The following is an 11,642-nucleotide window of genomic DNA, read 5'->3' on the forward strand; positions in this document are numbered from 1 at the left end:
CAAGGGCCGCTGGGCGGCAGAAACCAAGCTCTTGGCCCAGCCTTGTCCCAGCCTCGAGCGAACACGCCCACGGCTCACGGAAAGCGGTGTCACCGTGACTCAGGCAGGGCAGCGACACTTCGAGAAAAGAGGCGGAGGGCCGGCTGCGGCGCCGGGGATTGGGCGGATGGAGCGTGACGCCATCAGGACGCGCCAACCCGCCGGAGGACACTGCGCGAAGGGATTGGCTAGCCTGAAATGACGTTAAAGAACGCGACGAGCGCTGGACCTAGCTGCGACGTGATTGGTCGGCCTGGGGATGACGTTGGGGACGCGCCGGGAACGCCCAGGAGGCGCGGCGCTCTGCTGGGGAGGCTGGGATAAATGGCCCGGCCTGTGGACGCCGCGATGCCGCGCTTCTCTGGCGTTCTGTCGTTCTCGCTGCCGTGTCACCGGGCTCACCACGGAGAGGGACATCGGTTCCTCCTCCTGTGCCTCCTGCTGCTGGCCCCCGCGGCTGCCCGGGTCATCTGTGAGAGTCAGTTACGCGATGGGCGTCGCGGGTCCGGGCTGACCTGGGGGACAGCGGGATGGTGCTGGGGCCGAGAGAGCTGTAAACCAAGTAAGCTGCAAACCAAGTGCTGGTGTTTCCTCGAAATAATAATAATAATAAAAGACAAAACAGCCGGGCATGGTGGCGCACGCCTTTAATCCCAACACTCGGGAGGCAGAGGTAGGAGAAATGCTGTGAGTTCGAGGCCACCCTGAGACTACATAGTGAATTCCATGTAAGCCTGGACTAAAATGAAACCTTACCTTGAAAAAAGAAAAGAAAAGAAACAAACAAAAAGAACCATCATTTGGAGGTTAGTTACATCGACTTCTGACCCTTCTTTGAACAAAAGCATTTTGGAACACTGACGGTTATGCACAGTGCTAAGGTCTTCTGGTAAGCCGACAGGAACAGGAAATCCCTGGGAGAGCAGAGGATGGGTGGTGAGTGGATAGAAGTTCTAAGTTACTAGGGGTGTCTTTTTTTTTTTTTGGAAGTGAACACTTGAACTGAGCTCTAGAGCCAGAGAGTTCCAGGCATGGGATAGTTTAAGAGAGGGCCCCGAAAATGGAGAGAACCGATGGGAAAATGTGAACAAGGTTTGAGGAGGTTGCTCAGTGGTTAAAGGTACTTGTTTGTAACGCCTGCCGATCCATGTTCAGTTCCCCAGCATCCACATAAAGCCATTGTGGCAGGAAGTGTGTGTGTGTGTGTGTGTGTGTGTGTGTGTGTGTGTGTGTAAGGTTGAGACCAGCCTAGGACTACATAGTAAGTTACAGGTCAGCCTGGGCTAGAGTGAGACCCTGCCTCAAAGAGAGAGAGAGAGACCCTGTTTTCTCAAAGAAGCTGGAGTGCATAGACTACTCCTCTGAATCCCCCCCTCCACACACAGAGAGATCAATAAATGTATGTATATTAAAGTTTAGGGGCTAGGAAGATGGCTCAGCACTTAAAAGCACTTGCTTGCAAAACCTGTAAAACCATGTGGGAATGACCCTTGGGACTTGCATTGAGAGGTGTAAGTGTTCTGAGTGGTTTGCTAGGGGCTGAGATTTGTCAGTAATCTTGTGACTCTCACCATGGACTTAAGCCTGCTATCTAGGACAGCACCCTCCCTGGTTGTCTAGAGTTCCCTGTGTGCAGTAATGGCTGGCCCCTCCCTGATCAACTCTGGGCTGATGTCATTAAGCAGCAAGCGCAAAGTAAAACTCAGTGCATAAGGGAGTGGGTGAGAGAGAGAGGCACAAGGGACAGGCTGCACTCTCCAGAGTGTAGTCAGCGAAGGCTAATGTGATTTAGCTCCTGGTAACAGAGTTTGTTGATGTCAACAAGTGTATTCTGGAGAGGAAATTGTGACTTGAAATCCACTGAGATAATTTTCTGTGGCAGTTATGTGAATTGAATATAAGAAGCCCGCCCACCTACACCTTTATTTTAATGTTTTGTGTGCTGAAGATTGAACTCAGGACCTCACACATGCTAGACAAGTGCTTTACTACTAAGTTACATCTTTAATCTTATTTTTACCTTTTCTTCTTCTGGAAATCAGGTCTCCTGAAATGTTCAGGCTGTCCTTGAATTCATTTTGTAGGCCATATAGGTATCGAATTTGCTATCCTTCTGTCTCAGCCTCAAGAGTAACAGGGTTAACAAGTCTGCACCACAGGGTCTGCCTTGAGACCCTTCCCCCTCCCCGTAGTGTGCTTTGAAGTGGGAGCCTGGAGTCAAAACAAGCTTCATTAAACTCAGGATTGAAAGGACAAGACTGGTCAGGAGTGGTGGTGCACACCTTTAATCCTAGCACTCGGGAGGGAGGCAGAGGAAGGAGGATTGCTGTGAGTTTGAGGCCAGCCTGAGACTACATAGTGAATTCCAGGTCAGTCTGGGCTAGAGTGAGACCCTACCTCAAAATATCACACACACAAGAAAAGGGCTGGAGAGGTGACTCAGTGGTTAAAGGTGCTTGCTTTCAGAGTCTGATGACCGGGATTCCATTCCCAGTAACCACATAAAGCCAGATGCACAAAGTGGTACATGTGTCTGGAATTTGTTTGCAGTGGTAAAAGACCCTGTTGTGCCCATTCTCTCTCCCCCTCTTCACTTCCCTTCTCTTGCAAATTAATAATGTTTTTTACAGGACAAGACAGCAGCCTCTCTCCCTCTGTGAGGTTAGTTTGGATATCTGTGTTACAACTCCCACTTTTCACTTTGCTGGAATCAGAAAAACCTGAGTTACTTCAGCCTTGCACGTGGCCCAGGATGACTTGGATGGTTAACGTTCCCTACAGAGAGAGTCTCCGCCCTCACTAGCTACAGGTTACATATCCTGGTGATCGGTCCTCATTGTCCTTTCTGCTTCTAATTCTCGTAGGTGATATATAACTGCCACCTGTGGTTTGGACATAGTTTTCACAATGGAATTTCCTGATTTGGGGAAGCATTGCTCAGAAAGGACTTGTAAACAACTAGGTAAGCACTGTCAAGAGACTGTTAACTAGAATATGGTATTAGCTGATCATCCTCTGCCCTAACCTTTCTGGCTTCTGAGTATGGGGCTCTGGTAGGGGGTGCAGGGTCTGTTCAACATTGTTATTTAGCATATCCCTCAGGCCAGGCTGACTGCTGGGTCTAAGTGGATCACGTGTGTGGCTTGGATAACTGTGGTTCCATGGTATGTGGGATCTCTGCTGAAAAGACGGCTTTGTGGATCCTGGAATACCATTTGGCCTGTTGTTATTTTTTTTTTTCAAGGTAGAGTCTTACTCTAGCCCAGGATGACCTGGAATTCACTATGTAGTCTCAGGATGGCCTTGAACTCATAGTGATCCTCCTATTTCTGCCTCCCAAGTACTGGAATTAAAGGCGCGTGCCATCACACCCAAGGAACCTTTGACCTTGTTAAATTCCTAACTGCAAAGTTGTTTTCACACATGTAATACCGCGATGATGAATCTAAATGTCATAGGAAAGACGTTCCTAGGAGAGAGAAACACCAGCATAGGACGTCCTGTAATTCTTTTGTTCTAAGGATTTTTTATTGTTTTCTTTGTTTGTGTTGTTTAGATTTTCTTCCAGTAACTTGTGATGCCTGCAAACAAGATTTCTGTAAAGACCACTTTTCGTACACAGCTCATGAGTGTCCCTTTGCATTTAAGAAGGTAACTCACCCCCTAGGGTTTAGACTGTACATTGTGAAGCCATCCAGTGCAGCACAGGCCAGCCACTTTGGCCACTTAACCCCATGTCAACTAGATGAGTTTAAAATCTAGGGTCTGGGAGTGTAGCCCAGTGGTAGAGGGCTTTCCTGGCATATACACAGCCCTGCATTTTATCTGCAGTTTTCTAGCCACACTAGTCATACGTATTTGTTTCTTTGTTTTCTTTTAGATCTTTCCTTCCTCAGTCCTTCCCTCCTTCCCTTCCTCTTCCTTTGGATGTGTAGTAGGTATTGTGTAAGCATGTGTTTGTGCACATGCACTCACAGACACACAGAGGCCAGAGGAGAACACCTGCCACTCTGAGTATTTCCTTAAGTTGGAATCTCTCTCTCTGAATGCAGAGCTGCAGGTTTTGTGGGCCCCAGTGATTCTCCAGTAGTTGCTTCCCACAGGACTTGGGGTCACAGACCTGTGTGGTCATGGCCAGCTATCTGTGTGGGTCCTGGCAGAGTCTCTTGCCAGTGCACATGAACTCCAGATGCACTCAGCACTTTGTGCATCTGGCTTACATGGGTACTGGGAATCACACTTGGGCTGTCAGGCTTTGCAAGCAAGTGCCTTTAACTGCTGAGCCATGTCTCCAGCCCTCGAAACTGACTGTCGATGTTAAGGTGCTTGGTTTGAGGACCCGCTGCACCAACAACAGCAGAGCCACCTCCCGTGTGCCTGAGGTGCTTGATAGGTAGCTGAGCCAGAAAGACAGACTTTTTCCTTTTTCCTTTTTCCTTTCTTCCACTGGGTCACTGCAGCAGAGTGTGTTTAGGTGATCCCAGCAGTGCGCGGAAGGAACTGGGCGGTCCCTGCGACAACACCAGCTCCTGCAGGCCCATGGGCCTCCGGCTTCTACTGTGGGCTCATCCTGTGGCCCTCACCCTGCTTTTTCAGGGTGGCTACTGTCATAGGCTATTTCCGTGAGCCCTGCAACTTCACCTTGGTAGCAGGTAGAGTGTAGATGACTTAGTGTCATATGCCTTGGCCTGGCCACAGTTGTGCCATCTGCCCTCTCCAGGTCTTTAAAGTGCATGGAACAGGTGAATCACACTTCTGTTTTTACCTGGCACCAGTGACTAAACAGCTACCTGTTGATGTGTCATCTGGACCCATGTGGGGTGGCGTCTTCCTGGAGACCATATGGAAGTACTTTACTTCTTAGTGGACACACTTGTCAACAGAGGCAGCACTGCCCATAGGTCCTATAGGTCTGTGGTTTCTACTGCTGGCTAATGTCAACTGCCTTCTCCCTCTCATGGCCTCTCCCTTAGCTGTCCCAGCTCGGGGTTTTGACCATGCTGGGTGTTTAGCTCTGGAACCCCTTCACTCCCGCTAGAGCTTCTGCTGTTTCAGTCTGACAGTCAGCAGTGGCCACTTGACCTTATGTGGGCCCCGGGCCCTGATGAGGATGTGCCCCCACCTGTAAAGTCACTAGGGATCAGAGCTGAACAATGAGCTGGGAACCCTCTGGTTGTGCTTCTGGCTGTCATCTCCACTCCAAAGGGTCAGGCAGGGCCCCTCATGCAACCCTGCTGTCCCAAGACCCCATGGATCTCACTAGCTTCCTCCCCTGGCCCCTCGTGCTCCACCCACAGTGACCCTTCACGCTTCGATTCCATGCACTGCCCCTCAGCAGCGGGCCGTCATGCTGCAGGTGCCTTCCTGTCAGCCCTCGTGCCCACGGTGCCTCATTCTCGCAGTGTGTGCAGCTGTGGTTGAGGTCACGGTGCATTTGCCTTTCCTCACGTGAGGTTACTGTTTTAGGATGTGCAGGTGCCTGTGTGTCCACTCTGTGATGTCCCCATCCCTGTGCGAAGGGGTGAGACCCCGGACGTGGCGGTTGGTGAGCACATCGACCGGGACTGCGCCCCTCGTCCTGGGAGGGGAGAGAAGGTGAGGCTAGGGGCGGGTCCGCCTTCACCACGTGACGTAAGTGCCAGCAGCTGACGATGTGCCAGGGTCTTTCTGCACAGAACCAGTTTCCAAGTGCCAGAGCCCCAGGTTAGCTTCTTGTTTCCAGGAACACACGGTGTCTTTCCCAAGATGGAGAGGTGCACTGCTTTCCAGAACCCTCTCATAAGGCCCACCCAGAGCAGAGGAAGCAGGTCATCTTCCTGGCCCGCTCTCTGGGGAGGACTCTGAAGGTCGAATCTTTGAGTCACTTGCGAAGGCTCCTGGGGTTTCCGGGAGGAAGACGGTGTAAGCACAATTTGTGTGGCACCTAAGCTCAGTGCTACGGCTCCCACTAGCCGGTGTTCTTCCTCCCCCTCCCTGCCATGCTGGGCACTCCCCCTGCCAGCCGTCTGTGTCCGACCCAAGTGTTCTGGTTCTGGAGAAAGGCCATAGGGTCTGTTTCTGAGAAGGACCCATGGCCACTTCCCATGCTGTGGACTTACTGCCCCTGGGCTCCCAGTGACATTGCTGGGCTGTGAGGTTGGTTTCCTCAGTGGGTTGCTGTGAGGCCCTCCTCCCTTTCTCTTCTGCCAACCTGTTTATGGGATTTTTAGCTTCTTTTTTCAAATTTGTGCATGAGGGCATGGACCCAGCGCATGTATAAAGGTCAGAGGACAACCTCTGAGTGTCCTGTCCTTCCACCTTGAGTCAGGGTCTCTCTTGTTTGCCACTGGGAAGGTCAGACCAGTTGGCCCCTGAGCTTCAGCATTCTCGTTCCACTTTGCATTGCTGTAACACATTGAGATTACAGATGCATGTCTCACTTTGCATCAACTTGCCTGGGTGCTGAGGACTTGAACTCCTGTCATCAGGGCGGGGATATGGCTCAGTTGTTAAAGGCGCTTGCTTGTAAAGCCTGACAGCCCAGGTTTGATTCCCTAGCACCCATGTAAAGCCAGATGCACAAAATGGTGCATCATGTATCTGGAGTTGGCTTGCAGTGGCAAGAGAACCCTGGCATGCCCATTTTCTCTCCTCTCCCCCATTACAAATATAAAGTAATTAACTCAGTCATCAGTCTTGTGGAGCAAGCACCTTTAACCACTAAGCAGTCTCTCCAATTTTTAGTTTCTTTAAAAAAAATTTTCCTACTGTTTTTTTTTTATTTAAAGGTAGGGTCTCACTCTAACCTAGGCTGATCTGGAATTCACTATATAATTTCAGGGTGGCCTCAAACTCACAGCAGTCCTCCTACCTCTGCCTCCCAAGTGCTGGGATTAAAGGCATGCACCACCACACCTAGCAAAAATATTTTTATCTATTTGCAAACAGAGAGAGAGAGAGAGAAGAGAGACAGAATGGACATGCCATGGCCACCAGCCACTGCAAACAAACTCCAGATGCGTGCACCATTTTGTGCATCTGGCCTTGTGTGGGCACTGGGGAATTGAACCCAGGTCTTAGGCTTTGCCGGGAAGTGCTTTAACCATTGAGCCATCTCTCCAGCCCCTGCCTAACTTTTCTGTGACAGAGTTTCTCACTGAACTTGGAGTTCACTGAGTTGTCTAGACTAACCAGCCAGCAAGCACCAAGACCTCCTTTCTCTGCCTTCCCAGGGCTGGGATCACAGGCACGTGCCATTCCTGTCTTTTACATGAGTGCTGGGGTTTGTGCTTGAGTGACAAGCACTTTACCAACTGAGCCAATGCCCCCTCGTCTTCTTGTGCTCAGTCTTCTAGGGAACATCCCCGAACTTCCTGTGTGCCCCCAACTTCACTATCTCCTGAGTTGGTATTCATCTCTTCACCCAGCACCAAGCTATCTAAATGGAATGTTGGCATCCTTATTCTAAATGGCCAAGCCACTGTTTTGTTTTTATTTTTATTTATTTATTTTTATTTTTTGGTTTTTCAGGTAGGGTCTCAGTCTAGTCCAGGCTGATCCTGAATTCACTATGGAGTCTCAGGGTGGCTTCGAACTCTTGGCAGTCCTCTTATATCTGCCTCCCGAGGGCTGGGATTAAAGGCATGCGCCACCACACCCGGCTGTTTTGTTTTTATTGAATAGTGCTGGGGACTGAACCTAGAGCTTCACACATGTAGGCAAGTGCTCTACCACTGAGCCACACCTTAGCCCTCTTTTTACTTCTAGTTTTAAAACAGGGTGTCTCTAAGTTGCCCATGCTGGCCTTGAACTCTTTTATAGCCCAAGCACACCTTGAACCTCCTGCCTCAGCCTCCTACTGAGCAGTGGGAGTTACAGACCACCGGGCCCGGCCGCCAGGGTCTACTGCTGGTTTGAATGTGTACTCTTGTTGAGACTGGAAATGTGATGCTGACGGAAGTGATTTTGTCCTCGCAGGTTTTCACATACCGATGCTCAAAAGAGGGCTGCAAGAAGAAGGAGATGCTGCAGCTGGCCTGTGTGCAGTGCCACGGCAACTTCTGCATCCAGCACAGGCATCCTCTGGACCACAGCTGCCGGGCTGCGAGCTGCTCAGCTGGCAAAGCTAGGTGAGGGCAGGCACAGCATGCCGCACAGCGCGCCAGAAAGCCAGCTTGCACTCCGCGACTTCGAGCACCGCACCGCACCGCGTCGCGTCATTGATTTTTAAAGATCCACTTAGAGATCCTGAATCAGAGCTAGAGTCGAGTTGTTTTAACTTTTGTGTATGCTGTAGCAGTGTCACAAACTGGAGGGCTCGGCATTCTAGAATTTTTCCTTTGTCACAAGGGTGTAAGACTGAAAACAAGAGTCATCAGCTGTCTCTTTGTGAGGCTGGAGAGAGGTCTGGCATCTCCCACCTCTGGCTTCAGGCTAGCCATCGCTGAGCCTTGCCGTGTAAGCACAGCACTGCAGCGTCCATCTTCGCCTCCCATGGCATTTCCAAGTGCACATCTGTGTCCCGCCTTCCTCTTCTGTGAGGATACGGTCCTGTGGCCCACTTCATGACTGATGAAAACCTTGTCTGTAAGTCAGGCCCACCTTAAGGTCCTGGAGGTCAGGGCTTCAGCATGTCTTGGGGGAGCACCATTCAGCCCCTAACACTCATTCCTTCATTGAGTAATAGAAATGTTTGTTACACTTGCTGCTGACACAGAATGAAAGTGTAAGCTACTTTTTTTTTTTCAAGGTAGGGTCTTTCTCTAGCCCAGGCTGACCTGGAATTTACTATGAAGTCTCAGGGTGGCCTCGAAATCACGGCGATCCTCCTACTTCTGCCTACCGAGTGCTGGGATTAAAGGTGTGCGCCACCATGCCCGGCATAAGTTACTTCTTAATTGCCCTTGGACTTCTCATGCTTTTTGTATCTCAGCCAGGCTAGATTATATTCTAACTATAACATGGTGGGCTTTCTTGGTGTGGGTAAAAGAGTCCTATAAACATGAGTCTCACCTTTCTGTTTAGGGGCTCAGTGACCCGAGTTCCTGAGTCAAAGCCGTCAGGAGCTTTGAATGCACTGTCCTCCAGTTGGCTGGCCCAGCAGCTCAGGTACTGGTCTGATGGCATATGTGGCTTCGGCTCTGCTGACATTGGCGTCACCACCCTGTGCCTGGTAGTTGCAGTGCTGTCAGTCAGCTGTGGAGGGTGGCACGCTTCCACGAGGGCGGGTGACGTGAGACCCGCACAGTCCATGTCAGCACCATGTCGCGTCAGCCGAACCCTGATAGCTGCTTCTGGAACGTCTCAAGCGGCCCCCAAGGCCCTTTTGCATGAGGGACCCTTAGATAGTCAACATGTGGTCACCTCACCAGTTCTTTCTGTCCTCTTCCAGATGGAAGGTGAAGCAGTGATGGGGCGCTTGTCCCAGCTGCTCGTCGCCTCGCTTTGGCGCTGTTGTGATGAAGATGACGCGTCCTGTAGCACTTTCCTCCCCCTGGCCAGCAGCCTGGTCTTTGTTAATGCTCTCTCACAGTTGCGCTCATCACTTCTCAAAGCAGTCAGAGGCCGTTAAGCAGCACTCTGAGGTGGGCTGTGTTACCATAACAACAAAAGCCCGCTGGCTTCAGGAGCAGAGGATCTGAGTGAGCCTCATGGGTGATGACTGTGTTCTGGCCTCACCCTTTTCGGCCTTCTGGGAAATTCTGTTGCTTAAACACAAGATAGCTGATGGCAGCTCTGGAATTGTCCCTTTCTGTACTGACGTGGGTTTTGGAGCCCAGAGAAGAAGGGCCTTTACTGCCTGCCGAGGGTCCAGGTGGCCCTTGACACTGCTGTCCCTTGAGCGCATGAGTTAGCCCAATCCTGACTCCAAAGGCCTGAGCCACTATTGAGAGAGAACCGTACTGCAGAGCGCTGTCTGCACAGCTGGCCTTAGCAATGGTCTGGTCTGTATGGCAGCTCTTTCCTACCTGGCTTTAGTTTCAGCTCCAAGAAGAATGTCAACACAGGCTTTTCCAGGAGAAGCTCTGCGTGATGTTGAGGAAGTAGAAACCTCCGCTGGCTTCTGGCGCTCTGGAGGCTGTGGGGCTGCTTTACGGCTTCCAGACTCAGAGCCCTAGGTGGTGGTGAGGACAGGCTGGGGTATGCAGCCCATGGCCACTCCAGGTCCACACGAGAGCAGGGGTCCCCTTCACAGCTGGGTGGTTTCTGCACTGGTTGCCATTTCTTACAGGGAGGAATGTGTTGGAGGGGCCTGGGCAGATACCAGCATGAAATTGGTCCTGACCACTTTTATATGACCCTCCATGCTTGTGTCTCAAGGGTGACATGAGGCCATGCTGCCTTTTGTTTTGTTTTGTTTTTTTTTTTCGAGGTAGGGTCTCACTGTAGCCCAGGCTGACCTGGAATTCACTACGGAATCTCAGGGTGGCCTCAAATTCACAGCAACCCTCCTACCTATGCCTCCCGAGTGCTGGGATCAAAGGCGTGCGCCACCATGCCCAGCAATGCTGCCTTTTTTGACCTTAACCCTGTATTCCAGCCATACGGTCTGACATCCTGTTAAAAACAGTTCACTGTGCCCATTTTAACTATTACAGCAACTTTTTTTATCTTGTTTTGTAGCCTCTATATAACAAGGGGGTGGAGTGTATTTCAGTTCTACAGTAGATTTGGGCCATTTCTGTGCTGTCTCATGTAGTGGCCCTTATTGTAAGCCAGTGATTCCCCAGCTGCAGCTCACATTAGAACAGTGCTGAGCTCTTGGCAGTGCTGGGCCACCCTCTCCTGAAGTTTCTGACTGTAGATCTCTGGGCACTTGGGATCTGCACTTAGGACAAGGCCAGGCGATACTGCGGTCTGGGTCACACCTAAAACCACTTTCTGCACCTTCACTGTCCAGGGTGGCAGCCACTTGCCATAGTGGTGATAGACACTTGAAATGTTGCCAGCACAGATGAGCTTTTAATTCTTGTAAGTTTAAAAACTGCTGGTTCATGCCAGACTTACTTAGTGGTGCACACCCTCAATCCCAGTACTTGGGAGGCTGAGGTAGGAGGATTGCTGTGAGTTCAAGGTCATCCTAGGATTACAGAGGAAGTTCCAGGTCAGCCTGGCCTAGAACAAGTCCTTACCTCAAAATAACAACAACAAATCACATTGAGGAAGGCAGGGACATGACTCAGTGGTAGAGTGTTGGCCTAGAATGTTCAAGAACCCAGGTTCAACAAAACAACAAAACTAAATACATGTAAATATTGTTAAATGCATTGTTTACACATTGGAATACTTTATAATGGTTAATAAAACATTAAAATTTTCACCTGTATTGGTCTTAACTGTGGCTACTTGAAAACTTTAGATGGATGGCTCATACTGCATTCCTATTGGCCAGGACTATTCTAGCACATCTGAAGTAAAGAATAGATTTACAGGTGGAGCCTCCCCAAGCAGGAATCCTTAAAATGCTCCAAAATCTGAAACGTTTGTTTTTCTTTTGAGGTAGGGTCTTACTCCAAGCCAGGCTGACCTGTGGAGCTCATTGTGTACTCTCAGGCTGGTCTTAAACTTATGGCAGCCCTCTTACCTCTGCCTCCGAAGTACTGGGATTAAAGGTATGCACCACC

The 11,642-nt window shown here is 50.3% G+C and overlaps 1 protein-coding gene across 5 annotated transcripts; it reads left to right on the forward strand.

Annotated features, from left to right (window-relative positions):
* The first annotated feature begins 343 nt into the window (after positions 1-343).
* On the forward strand, positions 344-11,344 carry Zfand2a (zinc finger AN1-type containing 2A). Of its 5 annotated transcripts, none has more exons than XM_045144593.1 (7): positions 344-522; positions 2,904-3,001; positions 3,596-3,690; positions 5,506-5,634; positions 7,996-8,147; positions 9,043-9,126; positions 9,410-9,566. In XM_045144593.1, the coding sequence occupies exons 2-7, from the start codon at positions 2,947-2,949 to the stop codon at positions 9,426-9,428; spliced, it is 534 nt and encodes a 177-aa protein (XP_045000528.1). In that variant the 5' UTR covers positions 344-522; positions 2,904-2,946; the 3' UTR covers positions 9,429-9,566. The 5 variants fall into 5 exon arrangements, 3 of the variants coding, with proteins under 3 accessions (XP_045000528.1, XP_045000527.1, XP_045000529.1); XR_006635805.1 differs by having other exon boundaries at positions 7,996-8,604; positions 9,410-9,431; XM_045144592.1 differs by having other exon boundaries at positions 9,043-11,344.
* Positions 11,345-11,642: the final 298 nt, after the last annotated feature.

Source organism: Jaculus jaculus, chromosome 2, assembly GCF_020740685.1.
Source record: "Jaculus jaculus isolate mJacJac1 chromosome 2, mJacJac1.mat.Y.cur, whole genome shotgun sequence".
Taxonomy (NCBI): Eukaryota; Metazoa; Chordata; class Mammalia; order Rodentia; family Dipodidae; genus Jaculus; species Jaculus jaculus.